This window comes from Ranitomeya imitator, chromosome 7, assembly GCF_032444005.1.
Source record: "Ranitomeya imitator isolate aRanImi1 chromosome 7, aRanImi1.pri, whole genome shotgun sequence".
NCBI classification, from domain to species: Eukaryota; Metazoa; Chordata; class Amphibia; order Anura; family Dendrobatidae; genus Ranitomeya; species Ranitomeya imitator.
In genome coordinates this window covers 143,404,344-143,427,854 of record NC_091288.1, presented here as the reverse complement: position 1 = coordinate 143,427,854, position 23,511 = coordinate 143,404,344, and the positions used below count along the sequence as shown (strand labels likewise).

Sequence of the window (23,511 nt, the reverse complement as noted above, 5' to 3'; positions counted from 1 at the left end):
TGCTCTTGTAATGGGCAGAACCGATCTCTACGGTGCTGTGCTTTACCAGAACCCGTACCAACGCCAGAAAAGCAGGCACAGGAGCGAAGGAATCATAGGAGTCAGTGCTATGCAACCAGAATCACAAGACAGGAAGAAATTCGTTCAATTGCGACAATTGTAAGCATCAATGGTTTGCTGGATGCACTCACTTGCAAGCACAGCTTTATATACCTAAGTGAGTTGCGTGTCCTTATGTTTTAATAAATAACTTTTGTGTTGCTGGAAAAGGTTCATAGATATACTCGTAAAAACCTATGTATTGCCATTAATGGAGCGTGTGGCCCCAGAGAAAGGCAAAGCCCCGTATTAAAGACAAAATCCCGACTCCAATATGCCGCAATAAGTGTAATATGCACAGTGTGTAAAATATGCAGTACCAGGAATGTAATGAGAGTCATTTATGGGATTCTGTGCCCTGTTGCAGGTTTCATCACTTTTCATCAGATATAAAAATGCTGCAAACTATGAGGACCAATTCAATGGATCATTTATTTATATTAAAAAACACAAAAAAGGAAACCCAGAATAAATAGATCCAGTTGCTCTTTTGCCTAAATGTCATTAATAACCCTGAAGTCCATTATAAACCTTCTGCACCGATCCATGTTTCAACAGCTGTTTGACACCTAAAGCACAAGAAAAAAAACAAGATTATCACACTTTGGTTATGTGTTGTGTTTCACAAAAATAAGAATCCATAAGAAATCATATCCTAGTTACAAATACTGTATATTCAACAGAAAACAAAACGTGCTTAGATCTGTTGGTCTAGAGCCTGTAAATCCTGAGAATAAATCAGCTAGTACAGTTTTACAGGCCGGATATACAGTATTCTATATACTGTGTACACACACAGCTCATGTGATCCTGCCAATGCTACATCCTCCTCACCAATGCCACGTCTATCAAATGAAAATCACACTGGATAGTTCTATGGTTCAAGGGTAAAATATTTGAGGTGGTGGAAATCAATTTGTAGGACTCCGACCCCCATCAAATGAATGGGGGCCCGTACATTCAGTGTTTCCCAAGCTGTCAGCTGTGTGACAGCACAAGAAACACCGAATCAGATCATCGGTAAGATAGTTACCGCCAGTCAAAGCTCCATGTGAGAACTTTCTCACATTGTAAGCGGTGACGTCAGTGAGGTTTCCGGGGTTCATCAGCTATGAACTCCGGTGACTTTTCTCACGTCAGCGATACACACCGAAGGAGCGTAATCAGGCTTCTATCTCATGCCACTGCACAACAAACCACCCAGATGTAGCAGAACTGGAGTTTTTCGTGGGACAGACATGGATTGTCTTCTTGTCAGACAGGCGAGTAATATACTAGTTCATTGTTTTTTTATTTTACAGTAATAAATGGGAAAAGAGGGACGGGGAGAGTTTAAAATAAAAGGAGTCCATCTTTCAATTAAACTTTATTCTTGCTGTGTATTTTTTACAATAGGACTATGGGGTTAGTAATGGAAAGGTGTCCTATAGACGCCTCTCCACTACTAACCTGTGGGCTTGATGTCCGCTGACATTACAAAGCTGACATCAACCCAACAACGATCCCACCTCCTTGAGAAGTCCGTGCACGGACACTAGGTGTCCGGTATGTACCCTGAACTTTACTGTTTGGGCTCATCCATTACTAGTCAGAAGTTTCTGACAGATGTGAGTCCCAACCCTGGGACCACCACCTGTTTCCAGAATGGAGGTCCCGTGATGCCAGATTAGGGCTGGTGGTTGAGCACATGCTTTGGCTCCCTTCATTTATTTGCTCAACAATGGAGAGAGCGGATACATGCGCAACTACCTTTCCACTCACTGGTAATTAGGTGCCAGACAGAACAAGGAATTAGGGGACCTCTGTTCTGGAAGCATTTGTGACATTCTTCTATCAGACATTTATGGCATATCCTTTTGATATATCTTGAATAACTCAGGGGACAATCCCTTTAATTTTAATTAACATGTATTTACCGTATATACTCGAGTATAAGCCGACCCGAGTATAAGCCGACCCCCCTAATTTTGCAACAAAAAACTGGGAAAACGTAATGACTAGAGTATAAGCCTGGGGTGGAAAGTGCAGCAGATACTGGTAAATGTCAAAAGTAAAACTAGATACCAATAAAAGTAAAATTAATTGAGACATCAGTAGGTTAAGTGTTTTTTAAATATCCATATTGAATCAAGAGCCCCATGTAATGCTCCATAAAGTTTATGATGGCCCCATATTAAAATATGCCCCATATAATCCTCCATAAAGGTTAATAATGACCCCATAAGATGCTCCAGACACATTTGCCCCATATAATCCTGCACAAACGTTGATTATGGCCCCATAAGATGCTCCATACAGACACTTGCCCCATATAGTGCTGCACAAACGTTGATTATGGCCCCATAAGGTGCTCCATACAGACACTTACACCATTTGCTGTTGTTGCGATAAAAAAAAAAAAAAAAAAAAAAAACAACAACAACATACTCCCCTCTCGTCGCTCAGGCCCCCGGCACGTTCAATATTCACCGCTCCATCTTCAGCGTCCTCTGCACTGACATTCAGGCAGAGGGCGCGGACTAACCACATCATCGAGCCCTCTGACCTGATGGTCACTGCTGAAGACGGAGCGGTGCCCGGAACGAGGAGCAGGTGAATATCGCGCAGCGCTCCCCCACCCCATTATAGTCACCTGCTCCTGGCACGGTGCAGTCCCCGCTTCCCCGGCGCCGCAGCTTCTTCCTGTATTGAGCAGTCACCGTTACTGCTCATTACAGTAATGAATATGCAGCTCCACCTCTATGTGAGGTATAGCCGCATATTCATAACTGTAATGAGCGGTATCATGTGACCGCTCAGTACAGGAAGAAGCTGCCGGCAAAGCAGGGACCACGCCAGGAGCAGGTGAATATAATTAGACAGCCCCCACTCCGTCCCCTGGGTATGACTCGAGTATAAGCCGAGAGGGGGACTTTCAACACAAAAAAAAAAAAAAATGGGCTGAAAATCTCGGCTTATACTCGAGTATATACGGTATTTATTTTTTAAAACTATAGAACTAAAAGGCCCAATTCAAGAAAGCTATTTTGCCGGAATTCAGGTATAAAAATCCTCAAAATATTGGCGCAATACAAGGGTGTTCTAAACTTTTGCGGCTTTTGACACTTGCACACCATTGTCGCACAGCTCCAACAAAGTGGCATGACAAGCAGCAGCGTTAATTACATCACAAATCTTACCCAAGTAACACTTGTGGCGAGGCGCATGCCACTTTTTAGACATGCTGGATTCATTAACGTGTGTGCTGGTCTTGATGAATTGGGCCATCGGCTTTAACAGATAACTTCTGGTCATTTTCTTTTAAAGAGGAGGTCTCATCAAAACAGCCCACTTATTAAATGAAGGATTTGGAACCAGACAGGTGATCCCTGCAGGCCTTATATCAGAAGCCCCAGATGATCACACGCCATGGCTGGAGAAAGTTGTGCAGGGCCTTTCATTCAGTAATATCGTATTGCATGCCGGCTATTCACATATAGATTAGACCAGTCTACTTTCTGAGCAATGATAAGCTGTTATCAATAGTGGCCACCTGGCCTGTTTGTCTACTGAATATAACTTTCCAAGTAGCCCATCTCTGTAAATAAAGTGCTAAATCAGTAAGATTTCCAAAGATATTAACATGATTTTGAAAATACTTTGTCCAAAATTCAACAAAGCAATTTTGTCAGAATTATGGCATAAAATGCTTTGAAAAGTCGCTTTGGTACAGCTGCAAATATTTAGCGACTAAGTGTTTTCACGCCAGAATATCCCAGCTTTGCCAAAATGGGCAAAGCTGGGGGCGGGAGAGGGGGGGGTGACCTCCAGCTGGTCTCACTCATGTCTAGCTGTGCCAGAAGTCTTACCCCAGTCTGGGACCCATCAGACACTCCAGACTCATGAAGACACATGCACCTCTTCATGGATCAGGAGCGTCTGACTCCAGTACGCCTCCCATCATAGTTACATAGGTTGAAAAAAAGACTTCGGTCCATGAAGTTCAACTTTTCGCTACCAATTACACAATTGAAAATCGCCTGTCTTGAGGAATCTGGGCCTATAAAATGAAATATTAATTTGATGAAAACAAGAGGATTAATCTGTGCCAATTTCCTTCCTTTAATTTTGGAAGCAGATACAAACCATTTTTTTGCTCCTCCGTTAGCTGTTCCTTTGGAAACTCCACATCAAAAGTAATAACTAGGGATCCTTTAATGTTATTATTGTCAAAATTTGGAAGGCCTTCTCCTTTCTTCCAAAGCTTCGCTCCTGGTTTTGTTATTTTATCTCGCATTATATGTACCTATGAGTAAATTAAATCAGAATGAATGAAATGACAAGTTTTCTAAAAGCTTCTATGCTCCATAAACTGGATGTGACCGAATAGCGCAAGAGTAATAAAAGACATTGTCAACCCCTTCACGACATCCACCATCCATGTACACACGTACAGCACATGTGAGCAGCTGAGCCCAATCATTCTCGGCAGCATTTCCATTACTTTTTATTACTTTTTTTAGTGGGGGTGGTGGTAGGGGACAAGTATGGCATTTCTATAATTTCTCTATATGGAATGAATATTTTTATATTATATTAGTTGGGGAAATGATGATACAAGGTACAATATGTTAATTTTTATTAATTTAACACATTTTCCCCATCGACTTTAGGAGGAAAGGAAGTGATTTCTTGGATATTTTTTAAACACTGCTGTCTTTCCTGACAGTGGCATTTAAAGGGTGAACAGAATCAGTTACTCGAGTGCTGGCTGTCACCTGCAGTGTGGAGAAGGCTCAGTTCCTAAAGGTACCGTTACACTTAACGATTTACCAACAATCACGACCAGCGATACGACCTGGCCGTGATCGTTGGTAAGTCGTTGTGTGGTCGCTGGGGAGCTGTCACACAGACAGCTCTCTCCAGCGACCAACGATGCCGAAGTCCCCGGGTAACCAGGGTAAACATCGGGTTACTAAGTGCAGGGCCGCGCTTAGTAACCCGATGTTTACCCTGGTTACCATTGTAAATTTAAAAAAAAAAATAAAAAAAAAAAAAAGCACACTACATACTTACATTCCTGTCGCGTCCCCCAGCGTCAGCTTCCCTGCACTGTGTAAGCGCGCTGTCCGGAAAGCAGAGCGGTGACGTCACCGCTGTGCTCTGCTTTACGGCCGGCCGGCGCTTACACTGGGGGACGCAGGGAAGCCGACGCTGAGGAACGTGACAGGAATGTAAGTATGTAGTGTTTTTTTTTTTTTTTTTAACAATGGTAACCAGGGTAAACATCGGGTTGCTAAGCGCGGCCCTGCGCTTAGTAACCCGATGTTTACCCTGGTTACCAGTGAAGACATCGCTGAATCGGCGTCACACACACCGATTCATTGATGACAGCGGGAGATCCAGCGATCAAAATAAAGTCCTGATCATTCCCCAGCGACCAACGATCTCTCAGCAGGGGCCTGATCGTTGGTCGCTGTCACACATAACGATTTCGTTAACGATATCGTTGCTACGTCACAAAAAGCAACGATATCGTTATGTGTGACGGTACCTTAAGTCCGCTTCATACAGTGATAGCAGATGACCTGATTACGTGGTGCCGATAGGCTCAGCTGACACGGAGTGGCCATCATGGATACCTTTTAAATGCTGCGGTCAGGTCTGATAAAATGTCTCTAAGTGCTGAACTTTTAAATGGTTATATTGTTAAGGTACCTTCACACGTAACGATATCGTTAACGATATCGTTGCTTTTTGTGACGTAGCAACGATATCGTTAAGGAAATCGTTATGTGTGACAGCGACCAACGATCAGGCCCCTGCTGGGAGATCGTTGGTCGCTGAACAAAGTCCAGAACTTTATTTAGTCGCTGGATCTCCCGTGGACATCGCTGGATCGGCGTGTGTGACACCGATCCAGCGATGTCTTCACTGGTAACCAGGGTAAACATCGGGTTACTAAGCGCGGCCCTGCGCTTAGTAACCCGATGTTTACCCTGGTTACCGGCATCGTTGGTCGCTGGAGAGCGGTCTGTGTGGCAGCTCTCCAGCGACCAAACAGCGACGCTGCAGCGATCCAGATCGTTGTCGGTATCGCTGCAGCGTCGCTTAATGTGAAGGGGCCTTAACTCTCGAGAGCAGGCTCCGCTCCCGAGTCCAGTTCATTTAGTGATCGTGTACGGCTGTTACTAATGGGTTAAAAACGGAAAGACGTAAACAGTCTGAACTTTTTTTTTTTTTTACCTCTTTACCCCCAATGGTGGTTTGCATGTTAATGACCAGGCCAATTTTTACAATTCTGATCACTATCCCTTTATGAGGCAATAACTCTGGAACGCTTCCATGGATGCTGGTGATTCTGAGACTGTTTTTTTCATGACAGATTGTACATCATGATAGTGGTAACATTTTTTTTATATGACTTGTGATTATTTGTAAAAAAAAAAAAAAAAAAAAAACACAACGGAAATTTGGCAAAAAGTTTGAAAATATATCACACAAAATACTTAATATCTGACATTTCCCACATGTCAGCTTTGCATTAGCACAATTTGGTAATCAAATTTTTTTGTTTGTTAGGGAGTTATAAGGGTTAAAAGTTGACCAGCGATTTCTTATTTTTACAACACCATTTTTTTTATTTTTTTTTTAAAGGACCATCTCACATTTGAAGTCACTTTGAGGGGTCTATATGATAGAAAATACCCCAAAAGTGACACCATTCTAAAAACTGCACCCCTCAAGGTGCTCAAACCACATTCAAGATATTCAATAAACCCTTCAGGTGCTTCACAGGAATTTTTGGAATGTTTTAGTCAAGAAAAAGATCAACATTTAACTTTTTTTTCACAAAAAATTTAATTCAGACCATTTTTTAAAAAAATATATATTTTACCAAGGGTAACAGGACAAATTGGACCCCAAACGTTACTGTGCAATTTATCCTGAGTAAGCCGATACCCCATATGTGGGGGTAAACCCCTGTTTGGGCGCATGGCAGAGCTAGCTCAGGAGGGAAGGAGCGCTGTGACTTTTCAACTCAAAATTGGCTGGAATTGAGATTGGACGCGATATGGAGAACCCCTGATGTGCCTAAACAGTGTAAACTTCCCCCATAAGTGACCCCATTTTGGAAACTAGACCCCTTAAAGGAACTTATCTAGATGTGTGGTGAGAACTTTGAACCCCTACGTACTTCACAGAAGTTTATAACAGAGCCGTAAATATATATATATACGGCTCTTTACAAAAATTATCTTTTCACCCCCAAATTTTTAATTTTCCCAAGGGTAAAAGGAGAAATTGGGTCCCCAAAACTTATTGTGCAATTTGTTCCGAGTATGCTGATACCCCATATGTGGGGGATAAACCAATGTTTGGGCGCATTGCAGAGCTCAGAAGGCAAGGAGCGCCAGATTTTACTGTTATGGTTTGCAGGTGCCACGACCCACAGAGAGCCCATGAAGTGCCAGAACATCAGAACCCCCCATGAGTGACCCCATTTTACGAACTATACCTCTCAATGAATTCACCTAGTGGTGCAGTGATCATATTGACACCATGGGTGTGGCACAGAATTTTATACCATTGGGCAGTGAAGGTGAAGACAAAATAACTACATTTTTATCACCAAAATTTTGTTTTAGCCAAAGATTTTACATTTTCACACAAGAAGTGGGTAAAAATGGCACCCAAATTTGTCCCACAATTTCTAATCAACGTGGCAATACCCCATACGTTGCTGTACAGTACTAAACGGAGCGCTATTTGCCTATTCAAGTGAAAGGGTCCGTGCACGTCAGTGTGTTTCCATGGACAAAACACAATGACATGTCCATTTTTGAATGTCAGCATGGGCCATCGGTGATCGGTGTGATCGGTGTGAGCAGGGGAGAATGATGAGAGTTATATTTAAGTAATAAAAGAGACAACAGGCGGTGGCTGATGGGACTTTTACTCCCCATCCCCATGCTGCTAATAACAGTGACAGCAGGAGCAGGATGCGAGTATTATTCTGCCGCTCCTGCGCTGTATATAAATACGGTAATAGAAAAAAATAAAATACCACGGCGTGGGTTCCTCCCTATTTTTGATAACCAGCCAGACAAAGCTCACAGTTGGGGGCTGGAACCCTCAGCTGTCTGCTTCAGCAAGGTTGGATATCAGGAATAGAGGGGACCACATTTAATTATTTAAATAAAAAAAAAAAAAAAAAAAAACACACACACACTGCATGGCGTCACTCCCCCCCCCCCCCCCCCCCATTTTTGACAACAGCCTTGCTAAAGCTCACAGCTGGGGGCTGGTATTCTCGGGCTGGTAAAGGGCCATGGATATTGACCCACCCCCAGCCTAAAAATAGCAGCCTGCAGCTGCCCAGAAAAGGCACATCAATTAGATGCGCCAATTCTGGCGCTTTGCCCAACTCTTCCCACTTACCCTGTAGCGGTGGCAAGTGGGGTAATCGTTGTGGGGTTGATGTCACTGGTGACATCAACCCCACAGCTTAGTAATGGAGAAGCCTGGTGCCTACCAGTACTTACAGTCTCCTCATTTCGGCATGTCAGGTTTAACATGTCACTCTTTACAAGGAGAAACGTTACCCCTTAGATACGGGTCAGATGCCTCTCACACAAACAAACCAGATCTCACTCTTTGCACTGACGAGGGGCAGTACTCCTAAATACAGTGCCTGCAAATTGAGATTCTGGTTTTGGCCTTTATCCCAAGTCACCTGACACTCGATAAAGGGTCGACATTGACTGTTAGGATTGGTACTTCCTATAGGAGGCATTAGAGGTCTAGTGCTCCTCCTCTCCGAGGAGACAATTTGCAGTACTTACAGAAAAAAGGCAAAACCCCATAAAAAGTCATCTGAGAAGCCTCTTGTGCTGCAGAGCTGCAGGAGATCAGATATCAGTGTTTTGGCTTCTCAGGCTCATTGCCCCTGAATGCATCACACCTTTGACTATTAGAATTTGCTGTTTTTATTCATCCCAATTGTTTTTTTAGCTTGTTTTATGAATAGCTAGTGCTAAATTTGTGGATTTGTCATAGAAGGTTTTGTTAGAAATAAGAGTGTTCTTTCTCAGGCACATTGTGCCCTAACACATATTCTCTCTCTGGCTTCTGCTTTTCTTCTGAAATGGCGAGGAGAATATTTGACTTGTCCAATGCCCTTCATGTTGAGCAAGTGCAAAATATACTGCTTGATGAGACAGACCCCTTACAGCTAGAAAATTTAGGGGAAGAAAGGGACATTGATTCAGAAGATGATGTGGAAGAATGTCCAGATGTGTCTGATACCGATCAAGATGGCGAGAGTGAGGAGGATGCTCAAGACATAGAAACATGTAACTTTTCTGGTTATTAAACTTTTTTTTTTTTTTTTTTTTTTTTTTTTACACCTGATTATGTGTATTCTCATTTATTACATTCCTATTAAGGTAACTGATCACTTTTAGAGCATTGAAATTTTTAAAAAAAGGAAAATATAGCCAATTTTCAAGCCTGTGCCGGACAGGCGCAATGCCCCTAAACTCGTTATGAAACATATTGCCCCTGACGGAGGGTTAACATTAACAACTTACCTTGTGTCCGTCCAAATGTGAAATATCCATTTCAAAACCAATAAGTGCTTCAACTAAGGAAATTGTCACATTTGTGTAAAGGTCGTCCCCTCTTCGCTCAAATATAGGATGTCTAGAAAATGCAAAGCAGATCATGTTACCAACCAAACAGTTCTAACCTGGAGAGAGAAATGCCACAATGGCTGCAATGATTAACCAAAGCAAGACATTAGGGAAAAAAAGATCAAATCAAGTCAACCTCAGAAACACTTTCCCCAGGTCGGGCCATCTAACAGAAGCCACAGCACCCTACTGGATGCTAGTAATTATCCGCACACCAGAGGTGTATGTAGTCAAAGTCTACAGTAAAATAATACCCCAGATTATGTGCATGGTGAAAAGGAAAGGTGTGCATTTTTCACATCTTTATTACAAACACAAGGAACCACTAAAAATCATTAGTGTTCTCCTTTCTATATAAAATATTTTTATATATTTGATGTTTTATTTTGACATTGCCTTTTGTTTATTTTTTCTCATATTTCGCACACAATGTCCCCTATAAGGTCATAAAAGACCATTGGGGGTGGGGCATTTCAACATTTAAATAAATTATTTATAGAGCCAATTTCATATGTATCTGGTATTAAATCCAGTTACAGGGAACCTGTCACCAGTTTTTCATGTCAGAACCAAGACTGGCACCTTATTTAGCGCCTGTGAGTTGCATTAAGGGGTATATAACTCCTTGACTCCCCCTTGTATACCAAAACCCCTTTTGAAGGTCTCCGACGCTCTATGTAAATCCTGCCAGTCCGATAAGCGTCCTTGTTGAGGAGTCTATCCCTCTTTCCGGCTTCTTATTGCCGTCCTCCTGTTCTGTGATATTGCCTGTATCATCCACATAACTAGGTGAAATCTTGCAGCTGCGCAGGGACATTGCTGGCTGCCCCTGCACACTTTGCTCTGCCATGCAGTACTGCAGGCAGAGCCTAAAACATAAAAGGGACATGCTTAACATAACTTAATACATAAGGGTGCTAATTAAGTTGCTAGTGTTCATTCAGACATGAAAAAAAAACGGTGACGGATTCCCTTTAAAGGAGTAAATTCTGCCTCCTGGTGGCAAAACAAAAACTGATCAGGGTCTGCTAGGTGCCAGGAGCTCCTGTTTACTTCCGGCAACCACATGACTGCTGGGCCAGGAGGAAGCTACTATGATGGGAGAGATGGTAGTAACCCATCTTTGCATTCTCTGTGAGGAGTCTGGCTGTGTCTGGCATTCTGTTCCCTGCTCCTGCAGCCACATACTTTGCAGTGACATTTTAGAAGGTCACTGCAAAGTTAACGGTGGACTGCCCAGGCATTTATAGTCCACAAATGGTCCAAAATTAGTTAAAGCAAGGTCAAAGTAACAATAACAAACCCCTCAATCATTACTGCACACAAAAAAAAAAGGAAAAACTAGTAGTAGATGCAGGAAGCTGCTAATTGCCAGTCATGGCCACTTTTCAAGACGTTTCTATAGGTTGAGCCTCTTAAAATGGAAATCATTGGTCATTTCAGACATCACCATCTATGATCTTCTCATACATATGATTATTTTTCATGAACTTAAAGAACATAATTAGACAACTATGGAAGAATAGGCCCTATCAATGAGTTTAGCAGTTGTTCCACTAGGAAATAAAGACTGAGAAAAGCACAGTTTGTAATCAGATTCTGAGCTCCAAATGAAATTTCAGCAAATGTGGATCTATACGATAGTGCTGAGCAATCATTTGCTGGAAAGGAACATTTAGAGAAATTAATTCTGAAAACCTAAACAAAGAAAATAGAAAAATATATAGTTATCAACCTGAACATGAGCCTTACTTGAGAACTTTGATACGAAAGCGCAAGTCGCCAGGCTCTCCATCAATATGAGGTTCACCTGTAAAACGTAAGGAGGGGATTTTAAGAGCTAAACATAAGTGTTTAATGAACATAAAAATACAATGTAAAACGTGCTCACCTTCTCCAATGAATGGATACTCCATCCCATCTCTAACTCCGGGCTCAATTTCAACTTCTAATGTTCGTTCCTCATTTACAAGTCTAATTTGGGTGATCGAAAAAGAACATTAAATTAATGGTTTGATTTGAACTGTAGGGTATTTTTGGACACAGGTCATCAATATGAGTTGGGCGTGCCATTTGTTGGACCCCTGCCAACCGATCACCTATTATTTACCCCAGCATAACAGGTCCTATTCTTACCAGAAGCGGATTGGTCGGGTGCCGAGTTTAAGACCCTCACTGGCCTCATATTAATTACGTACCCCATAAATATCATATGGTCTGACTGGACAACCCCTTGAATTAAAAAAATAAATTAAAATTGCAGTGTGCCAGAATCATTCTAAGGAATCAGTCACAATTGTGGATTCGGAATCCATTTTGGTGGAGTCAGTATAAAATGGACCAACTCCGGCTCATAAAATACATAATAAATTGGGTTCAATGCAGGATGTGCTGGAAAACAAGATTTTTGGTTGCTTACCGTAAAATCTGTTTCTTGAAGCCTCCATTGGGGGACACAGGAACCATGGGTGTATGCTGCTGCCACTAGGAGGCTGACACTATGCAAATAAAAAAGTTAGCTCCTCCTCTGCAGTGTACACCCCACCGACTGGCATTATACTCTTCAGTTAGTGAGAAAGCAGTAGGAGAAAGAACAAGGTTGAAAAACCATAACCACAAACTTGAGAACTGTAAACGCAAGAACAGTCAGAGAACAGATAACAGAAACATTGGGAGGGAGCTGTGTCCCCCAATGGAGGCTTCAAGAAACAGATTTTACGGTAAGCAACCAAAAATCCTGTTTTCTTTATCGCCTCTCATTGGGGGACACAGGAACCATGGGACGTCCCAAAGCAGTCCCTAGGGCGGGAAAAACAGACTTCCATCAGGTCAGAGGACTCACCACTGCCGCCTGCAGGATCCTTCTGCCTAGGCCGGCGTCCGCCGATGCGTAGGTATGGACCTTGTAAAATTTGGCGAACGTGTGGATGGAAGACCAAGTTGCCGCTTTGCAAAGCTGTAGGGCGGAAGCCCTGTGGTGCACCGCCCAGGAGGCGCTGACTGCCCGGGTAGAGTGAGCCTTAATCCCAGGAGGGGGCACTCTATTCTTGACCCGGTAAGCCTCCAAAATTGCCAATCTGATCCAGCGAGCAACAGTCGCTTTAGAAGCCGGTTGGCCTCTGCGCGTGCCATCAGGAATGACGAAAAAAGAATCCGTCTTCCGGAAAGTGGACGTTCTGTCCAGATAGATCCTCACTGCCCTGACGAGGTCCAGCTTGTTCAACGAACGCTCCAGAGGATGAGTCAGAGCTGGACAAAAGGAAGGTAGAACGATGTCCTCGTTGAGGTGGAAGGTGGAGACCACCTTAGGAAGAAAAGAAGGTGGAGGCCGGAAAACCACCTTGTCCTGGTGAATGACCAAAAACGGAGGACGGCAAGACAGGGCCGCCAACTCGGAAACGCGGCGAATAGACGTGATGGCCACAAGAAAGGTCACCTTCCAAGATAAAACTGATAGAGGAATCTCCCTAAGAGGTTCAAAGGGAGAAACCTTCAGAACGTCCAGTACCAGGTTTAAGTCCCATGCGTCCACAGGGGCCCTGTACGGCGGGACAGCGTGGGCTACTCCTTGAAAGAAGGTCTTAACCTGTGGCCGAGAGGCCAAGTTCTTCTGAAAGAGGATGGCAAGCGCAGAAACCTGGCCCTTTAGGGAGCTAAGAGCCAGGCCCAAATCCAGTCCTGCCTAAAGGAAGGCCAAAAGAAAAGAAAGGGAAAAAACTATAGGCGGAACGCGGTTGGATTCGCACCAACGGAAGTAAGCCTTCCAGGTACGGTAGTAGATCCTGGAAGACGAAGGCTTCCGAGCCTGAATCATGGTGTGAATCACCCGGTCCGAAAGGCCGGACGCTCTTAGAACCGCGGTCTCAACAGCCACGCCGTTAAACTGAGCGACCGAGAATTCGGGTGGCAGATCGGACCCTGGGACAGCAGATCGGGCCTGTCTGGAAGGCGCCAGGGAGCGTCCGCGAAAAGGTTGACGAGCTCCGCGAACCAAGCTCTCCTGGGCCAATCCGGGGCGATCAGGATGACCGGCACCCCTTCCGCTTTGATCTTCAACAGTTTGGGAAGTAATGGAAGGGGTGGGAACAGGTAGGGCAGCTCGAACTGTGACCAAGGAATGGCCAGAGCAGCGACGCCCACTGCGAGAGGATCGCGGGACCTGGAGACAAACTGCGGAACCTTCCTGTTGATTCGAGACGCCGTGAGATCCACGTCCGGAGTCCTCCATCGAAGACAAATCTGATGGAAGACCTCCGGATGCAAGAACCATTCCCCTGCCGCGAGACCCTCGCGGCTGAGGAAGTCGGCGGCCCAGTTGTCCACGCCGGGGATATGCACCGCGGATATCACCGGAACCGTTGCCTCTGCCCAGAGGAGGATCTTGGATACCTCGGCAAGGGCCAAGGAGCTCCGGGTCCCCCCCTGATGGTTGACATATGCCACAGCCGTCGCGTTGTCCGTCTGGATCCGGACTGGAAGGCCCCTGAGGATCCTTTCCCAGTGGCGGAGGGACAGAAAAATGGCCTGAATTTCGAGGACATTGATTGGCAGAGATGACTCCTGCGACGACCAACGGCCCTGAACCGTCAGGTGGCGAAAAACCGCACCCCAGCCGATCAGGCTGGCGTCTGTTGTCACCACCTGCCAGTGAACTGGAAGGAAGGACCTGCCCTGGGAGATGAGAGGTGACGTCAGCCACCAGTTGAGGGACCGCTTGACCCGAGAAGAGAGTCTGATTGGCCGATCCAGAGAGAAGACAGACCTGTCCCACTGAGACAGAATGGCTTGCTGAAGGGGTCGCGAATGAAATTGGGCGAAGGGAATCGCTTCCAATGTAGCTACCATCCTCCCCAGAACCTTCATGGCCGAACGGAGGGAGGGAGGCCGAGGACCCTGGAGCAAGCTTATGTCCCGACAAAGCGTGGATCTCTTGTCTTTGGGAAGGAAGACTCTGCTCTGACGAGTGTCGAAAAGCATGCCCAGAAAGATGATGCGCTGAGAAGGAATAAGGCAGGACTTCTTCCGGTTGACCAGCCACCCGAAACGGGCTAAGGTGTCGAGAACAATGGACAGGCTTTCGTGAGCCTGAGCAAAGGACGGAGCCTTGATGAGGATGTCGTCGAGGTATGGGAATAGGACCAAGCCTCTGACTCTCAAGATGGCCATCAGCGCCGCCATGATCTTCATGAACACCCTTGGCGCGGTTGCGAGACCGAACGGCAGGGCGACGAATTGAAAGTGTTCCCGTTGCACTGCGAAGCGCAGGAAACGGTGATGTTCGGAAAATATCGGGACATGGAGGTAGGCGTCCTGGATATCTATTGAGCATAGAAATTCCTGAGCCTCCATGGAAGCAATTACTGAACGAAGGGATTCCATCCTGAAGTGTCTCAGGCGAACTCTCCTGTTCAGCAATTTGAGGTCCAGAATGGGTCGAACCTTGCCGTCTTTTTTCGGTACCACAAAAAGGTTCGAGTAGAAACCCGTGAACCGTTCCTTTTCTGGGACGGGGACGATTACCCCGGATTTGAGCAGAGAAGCGATGGCTGCAAAGAAGCCCGGAACTAGAGCGGGATTTCTTGGAGGACGGGATTGGAAGAAACAATCCCGGGGTCGGGAAGCGAACTCTATCTTGTATCCCGAGGATACAACTTCCCTGACCCAAGCGTCCTCTACTGCGGAAAACCAGACGTCTCTGAAAAGGAGAAGACGGCCGCCCAATCTGGGAGTTGGGCTGGAGTCCTGCCGAGAGTCATGCGGAGGTGGATCTTCCAGTCCTGGAGGATCTATCCTGGGAGTAGCGAGGACGCCAGGACGGAGTGGGCCTAAAGGACACCACCTTCTTCTCTTGACGTGCCTGTGGCCTCTGTTGCTGCTGGGAAAAGGAGTTTGACGCAGCGAAGCGACGAAAAGGCCGAAAAGAGCGAAACTGCCGTCTAGGAGGAGGGCGACGAGGCTTAGCCTGGGGGAGGAGAACTTGTACCCCCGGTGGCGTCCTTAAAGGGACTCTGTCACCTGAATTTGGCGGGACTGGTTTTGGGTCATATGGGCGGAGTTTTGGGGTGTGATTCACCCTTTCCTTACCCGCTGACTGCATGCTGGCTGCAATATTGGATTGAAGTTCATTCTCTTTCCTCTGTAGTACACGCCTGCGCAAAGCAATCTTGCCTTGTGTAGGCGTGTACTATGGAGGACAGAGAATGTCCTTCAATCCAATATTGCAGCCAGCATGCAGCCAGCGGGTAAGGAAAGGGTGAATCGAACACCCAAAAACTCCGCCCATATGACCCAAAACCAGTCCCGCCAAATTCAGGTGACAGGTTCCCTTTAATGATTTGGTCCAACTGGGAACCAAAGAGACGAGAGCCCTGGAAGGGCAGACTAGTGAGAGACTTTTTGGAAGACAACTCCGCCTGCCAGGCCTTGAGCCAAACGGTCCGGCAGATGGCAATGGCATTGCTGGAAGCCTGAGCCGCACAAGACGCGACATCCAGGGAGGCTGAGACCAGGTAATCGCCAGCGTGGGAAATCTGGTTGGCAAGTTCCGCTAATTGCGCGGGAGGCGCCCCGTCCAGAATACCTCGCCGTAGATCCTTGGCCCATTTTGAGGCCCAAGTGGAAGCAAAAGCTGGACATAGAGCCGCTGAAGCCGCTTCAAAAGCAGATTTCGCGAAGGATTCTATAACTATCGTTAGAATCCTTCAGAGATGCTCCGCCGGACAGTGGAAGCACCGTGTTGGTGGATAGCCTGGAAACAGGGGGATCCACCGAGGGAGAGACCGTCCAATTGGCGGTAAGTGCTGGTGAAAAAGGATATAACACCCCCAGGCGTTTTCCCCTCTGAAAACGTCTGGTCGGATTCTCTCTCTCTGGACAAGATTTCCTCGAATTCAGGATGAGGAGCGAAAAATTTTGAAGGTGGTTTGGCCCGTCTAAACGAAACCGCCTGATCTGCGGGTTCCGTAGAGGGATCCTTGATGCCACAGGTTTGGTTTATTGCCCCAATGAGGTTCTGGACCGTCTCACTCATGGTGGCGATTTGGTTAGGATCCAGCGCCGAAATATCCTTCGAGGGCGCATCAGATAATGCCTCGCCTGACTCAGGGGAGGAGGATCGGTGGGACACCAACCGCGGGGGAGGGCCGTGCGGCGAGATGGAACGAGAAGAGGACTCAGACCGACGTTCCTGTCTGGACCTTTTGTAGCTTAGCAAGGAGGGCTCGGGCGGCGGTTCCTGCGACCCGCTGGCCACGGCAGGGGTAACCGATCCAGTGCGGACACCAGGGTTTGAGACACCCGTGTTAGATCGGCCACCGATTGTGACAGAGAGGCGGCCCAGCCTGGGATGGGGGGGGGGGGGGGGGGAAATCACTCTCGGGCGGAACAGCCGGGGGATCCTAGGCGGTGGGAACAATCGGGTTGCTGCAGGACTGATACAGCGGGGAGGACTGACCTGAGGGAAGTTTGCTGTTACAGGACGAACATGCAAAGTACGTGACTAAGGCAGAAGATGAAGAGGTAGGGGGGCGAGAGCGGCCCCCTTTAGAAGACATTTTGAGAGATCCCTGAAGATGCCAGTGGGTTAGGGGACAGTGGGCAGAGAAGGGTGTCAGTCTGCAGTGCAGCTACTCACGGACCCGGTCCTGGAAGATGTCCCACTTGTCCTCGGTGGAGAACTTCCCTGAGGTGCTGGATTCTGCGATGCTGAGCCCACAGGAGATGCGGGCGAAGGAGCGTGGTACGCTGCGTGAAGCACTGCGATGGCTGCTGCTGCGTGAAGCGGTGCACACCGGCCGAGAGTCCCACGAGGAAGGGGGCGGAGCCAGATGCAGAGGCGCCGGTGGGCAGGGCGCAGTATGTCGGGCGGGAAAAAGCCCGCCCGCAGAAGCGGAAATTGAGAAGCCGAAAACCGGAAGTAGGCCCCGGCCGAAGCCGGGGCCTAAATTAGGGACCGGCGGCCGAGAAAAAGAGCCGCGGCGCCGAAATAGAGCGACGGAACAATGCGGCATGAGGAAGGCTGGCGCCGCAGCCTGCTAGGCTGCGCCGCTGAAGGGCGCCGCAGAAAACACCCTCCTGCGGCGCCAGAGCAATGCGCCGCAGCGAGAAGCGGCGCGACAGCCTGCAGGGCTGCCGCGCTGAGGATGTGCCCAGTGTAAAAACCGCAGTGCCGGTAATGCGCCGTGGAACGGAGCGTACGGCAGCCTAAAAGGGGCCCCGCGCTGAGAACAGAAGGACCTTGCAGAAAAAGGGAAGAAGAAATGTGGATGATACCGAGAAATACCAGCCGCGCCACTGAAAGATACAGGCGATGACCGGGTAAGAGAGTCGACAGGGAGCCCCTAACAAGAACCCCCCCTATCAAAGATCTGGGATGGGAAGGGAGAAAATACTCACCTAAAACATCCCACGCTGGTACTAACCTTGAAAGGGGTTGAGACGTCGAGGGAGCTGATGGACGTCCTCATCTCCTCAACCGACAGGCTCTGGTGGGCGAGTGGGTGGGTGACGGAGCCAGGACCGGACTTCTGAGCACGCTTGTGTGCTAGGATCTTGGTCCTGGTGAGGGATCTATGAGGATACGGGGTGGCAGTACACGCCGTACTCATAGTCCACCTTCTGGGACTGCTCACCTTGTATCCCTCCGGGAAACCTGTAAAGGAAACGACGCACATTGAGGTAGATAAGGGTCTAATGAAAGACCCGTGTCCACCTCCTACTGACACTAAGCTAAACTGAAGAGTATAATGCCAGTCGGTGGGGTGTACACTGCAGAGGAGGAGCTAACTTTTTTATTTGCATAGTGTCAGCCTCCTAGTGGCAGCAGCATACACCCATGGTTCCTGTGTCCCCCAATGAGAGGCGATAAAGAAATGTTTTTATAATAATTTGTTTTTATAATAATTTTGTTCTGTTCCTGATCTAAGGATCCCGGCTTTTAGTGGAGATGAATCTGTGCTGCACTTTATGCACATGCTCAGTACTGCCCAGTGCTGCGGAGTCAGGGAAACTGAGGAGTCGGAGTTTTGGCTTACAGACTACTCAGCCTTGATTTACAACCACAATGCTCAGTGCTACTGTACATTATCCTCCATACAGCTACTGATTCTGAGGGTGCCAAAGACACAGTGAAGTAGGTTCTCCTCACGCCTCTGTACAATGTATGGGACACGCCAAAAATCTAGAGCAGAGTTTAGTTAACAATAACAATCACAAATGGAATAGTTTCACTACCCGTGAACAGCCCACATTCCAAAAATGTGGATATTCCATGCTTGTCCAATATAGGATTCTAGTTGCTCAATAGTCCTGGGTCGTCTTCGCTCGATTTTTCCTTTCATAATGTGACAAATGTTTTTTTTACTGGTGAGAGGTTTAGGCTGAAGACGACCAATTCATCAACTGAACCATGCTAATGTGTTAGATAGAGTATGCACTTTAGCATTCTCTTGATGGAATATGCAAGGCCTCCCCTGAAGTATGTTTGGATGGAAGCATATGTTGTTCTAAATCCTCTGTATAATGCTCAGTATTCATGTGTATGCTGCCATGCTATTCCATAAAGAATGTCACATTTTGATTCTTCTTACCGTAGAAGAATTTTCCATTTTCCCTCACTCCATTGCAATGAGCTTTGGGCCAGAGAAGATGCAGCGTTTCTGGATTGTGTTGATGGTTTCTTCATTACATGATGGAGCTTTAACTTGCATTTGTGGATTGTACGATAAACTGGGTTCACAGACAATGATGTTGGGAAATAATCCCGAGTCTATGCAGTGACTTCCGTGACCGAATCATGCCTGCTTTTAATGCATTGCCACCTGAGGGCTCACTGATCACTTCGTCCTTGTCCATTGCGCACATGGATTTCTCCAGAATCTCTGAATCTTTTACGTACGGGAACAATTTTCTGATATAAGGCTACGTTCACATTTGCGTTGTGCGGGGCTGCGTCGGCGACGCAACGCACAACGCGAACAAGAACGCATGCAAAACGTATGGTTTTGCGACGCATGCGTCCTTTTTTTTTGCCGGATTTTGGGCGCAAAAAAAAAAAATCATCTTGCTGCGTCCTCTGCGCCCTAACGCTTGCGGCAAAAAAGATGCATGCATCGCAAAACGCATGTCCATGCGCCCCCATGTTAAATATAGGGGCGCATGGCTCATGCGTCGCCGCGGCTGCGCCCAACGTAGCCCGGCAGAACGCAAATGTGAACGTAGCCTTATTCCACAATTTTTAGACAAAGTTGTTGACACTTTGGTGCAGTGACCAATGTTACAGCCAGGGGGCGCTGTGTGTGCACTTCAAGATGCACTTGAAGGCATAATTGGGATAAGACAAAGTCCAGGAGAATTGTAGATGGCCGGTATGTGGGTCGCAGAGGACACACTGCGCTGTCAGTCTGAAGTTATGTTGTGGTCTGGGACCTGTAGTCCCACATGCAAATGTTTAGTTCTAATGGGAGACTGGCAGGGCTAGTTATGAGAGATGGGTGGGTCAAACTAGCCACACCCACACTCCCACCCAGGGGAGTGGTTACGGGTATATAATGTGACCAGGGTGTGAGTCACATGGTTCCTGTGTTTGGATCTGAGTGGTTCAAGTGCAAGGCCCTGGAAGCCTGTGCTGGAAGTCCTGGACAATAGGATTCCTGAAGAGCACATGGCGGGGCTCTGGACCTGTCACATGCCAGTGTGTGAAACGGTCTGATAACCGTAGGTAATGCTGACTGGGGGTCAGTGAGAAGGTCTGAAGGTTAGCTCTGTGGAGGAGAGGAATCCGAGAACCTGTGTGGCACCAACAGGTAATGGAAAGGGATCTGTGTTATGCTGACCGGAGTCAGAGGAGAGAGACATTGTGTATGGGGCACCTCTGAGGCCAAGAGGTGTCCAGGAACCTGTGAAGGTCGCCAACAGGTAACAGACAGGGATCCGTGTGTTATGCTAACCGGGGTTAGTGACGGACTGTGGTGAAGTTGAATATGTACAGACGGTGTTCAAGCTGTTACCAAGTTCTGGGGATGTGATTTAAGCTGATGTGAAATAAACCTAGAGACTGTTTTATAAGAAATCCGTGCCTGAGTGCGTTAATCCCGTGCCAAGCGAGTGTCCCCCAAGACACGTAGTGGGTGAAACGCTACAACACATTGCTGAACCTGTGACCATCTTTGCTTCTGTGAGACTCTGCCTCTCTATCAAGTTCTTTTTATACACAGCCATGCGACTTAGTTGAAAATTGACCCCTCAGATGTTTTTCATTAAGACCAGACCAGTCATTTTTCCAGCCTTTTGTTGACACTGTCACAACTTTTTTGAGATGTGTTTCTGCCATCAATTTCTAAATTATAATTTTTTTTTTTTACATGAAATGGAGAAATGTCTAACCATCACCTGGATCGGTGGTCTGTTGGGAATAAAACATGGCTATAACAGATTTCCAGATCATTGCATTCTTGCTTTCTGTGTGCCATACCTTACAAGTACTGTATATACTCATGTACACATAATTCGTGTAATGAAGCATAACCCGGTCCTTGACATACATACTTCACATTAGGGCACTCGTCACAAACAACTTCCTGTGTCATTTGAAAACGTCCAGGCCCCAGCTGTGTTGTTCTCATTTCTTGTCGACAATTACATTTTCTCTTGCCTGGCGCTTGACGGGCCACGGGCTTATTTCTTACAACCTAGCGAGAGAAACAGATTAGTTAATACATTATGGATGAAAGCAACAATGGAACATGGCCTTGATGACACCCCAAGAGGAACAATGTGAACTTCCTAAGCAAATCATGGGGCTAAGAGAGCTTCTGAGACAAAGTCAGACACCCCACTTTCTGCTACGGATGGTAAAGCATCTGCCAAAGCCCAAAACTGTTGGAAGATTACTTTTTGGGGAAAGTGATGTCAGTGGTGTGAAAATTTTAGGCAGACATTAGAAAAGATGATCTGCAAAAATATTTAGCAGAACATATAGTAAGTGACAACCAGCATTGATTCATGAAGGATAGGTCGTGTCTAACTAACATGTTGGGTTTCTATGAGAAGGTAAGTGGAAATCTGGATGTAGGTAATGCAGCTGATGTCATTTATCTGGACTTTGCAAAGGTATTTGATATTGTACCAAACAACAAGAAAGAGTAGAAAACAGACGAGAAGGATCAGGATATAAAGGATCTAATTGCAACATTACTGATCAAGTATAATATTAAGGATAAATTATTATTCACCTGCGCTAAGGATTAGTATTCCTAAAGAGGAGTGAATGGATAATCCAAGATTGATACCTGCACTGTGGAGAGAAAGATATACGTTCGTGGAGTTTAAACACCGTGTATAAACATTGGCTTGGAGGCCGTTTTAGCACTGATGGCCAGGTTTATTTAGCAAGGCTATGCCCTCTGGTACTAGAACAATTTAGTATGTGCAAACGTGTACTTACTGATTGTAAAAACAGCGGTACCCCGGAATGGTAGGCGTATCAATTCTCCTTAGGTTCTCCTTGCTAGGCGTTAGGAGCTTGGAGCCCCAGGCGGAAGCGACGCCAAAGCCGTGGCGGTTTGTGAAAGGGGCGTGGCGGAAGTTGTGACGTCACAGCTAGTGGGCGGGCGTGTGTGGGAACAACCAATCCACGCGTTTCGAAGGATGCGATCCTTCTTCGTCAGGGCCCTGACTAAGAAGGATCGCATCCTTCGGAGGGCAAGTGCACCCGCACTAACTCTCAAAACCACAGGATCCTGCAATACGGAACTCACCACAACTGACCATACTAAGGAGAATTGATACGCCTACCATTCCGGGGTACCGCTGTTTTTACAATCAGCAAGTACACGATTGCACATACTAAATTGTTCTAGTACCAGAGGGCATAGCCTTGCTAAATAAACCTGGGCATCAGTACTAAAACGGCCTCCAAGCCAATGTTTATACACTGTGTTTAAACTCCACGAACGTATATCTTTCTCTCCACAGTGCAGGTATCAATCTTGGATTATCCATTCACTCCCCTTTAGGAATACTAATCCTTAGCGCAGGTGAAAAATAATTTATCCTTACTATTTTTTTCTCATAAGCAGGTTGGTACACAGATCCTGCCACCTCACCAGCAGCTGATCCGTTTTTATCCCCCAGTCCCCTTTTCCCCCATATACTCCTGAATCTCCCTCGTTGTCATTCAGTGAAGCGCCAGTGTGCACCCCTTTATCCAAGTATAATATTAGTGGAGTAGCAAAAACAACCAGATATAAACAGCGGACACTAATCCCAGAGACAACCACTTTATATTTGTGGGAAAAAAAAAACATTTACGGTCGTTTTATAACATCAAGGCATATGTAGTTATATGTGACACCATACAAGTCCAAATTAAATAATCTGCTTAAAATATGTGTCTCTGCAGATGTGCTATAGCCTCAATAAAGTGAAAATGTAGATACAGACATAGATGTCAATGTGAACATAATAGCCAAGCAGTATAATTGACCTAAGTTAGATAGAAAAAGTGCAAGTATATTTGGATATATACCGTAGGTATCCTATAGAATCAAATAAAGTGCATTGGACCTTTTATAAGAGGGCTTATGCCGAACAGTAAACAAGAGGTATGATAATGAATATACAATCTACCTGTGAAGGTCAGCAGTGACTGGCCACACAGATGTGTACACCCCGACACGCTTTTAGGTTTCGGCCTTTGTCAGGGGGCGATTCATGACGTCAAACTACGGAAGCTTCAAAG

The 23,511-nt window shown here is 46.3% G+C and overlaps 1 protein-coding gene across 1 annotated transcript in view; it reads right to left on the bottom strand.

Moving 5' to 3' along the window:
• Positions 1-512: 512 nt before the first annotated feature.
• Positions 513-23,511, bottom strand: part of DNAJB11 (DnaJ heat shock protein family (Hsp40) member B11) — a 34,693-nt gene continuing 11,694 nt past the window's right edge. Inside the window, exons 5-10 of the mRNA XM_069733879.1 lie at positions 21,318-21,460; positions 11,665-11,747; positions 11,526-11,583; positions 9,672-9,783; positions 4,225-4,384; positions 513-668 (exon numbers count right to left, since the gene is read on the bottom strand). Coding sequence (XP_069589980.1) covers positions 604-668; positions 4,225-4,384; positions 9,672-9,783; positions 11,526-11,583; positions 11,665-11,747; positions 21,318-21,460 — 621 coding nt within the window. The 3' untranslated portion in view covers positions 513-603. The remainder of the gene's footprint in view (positions 669-4,224; positions 4,385-9,671; positions 9,784-11,525; positions 11,584-11,664; positions 11,748-21,317; positions 21,461-23,511) is intronic.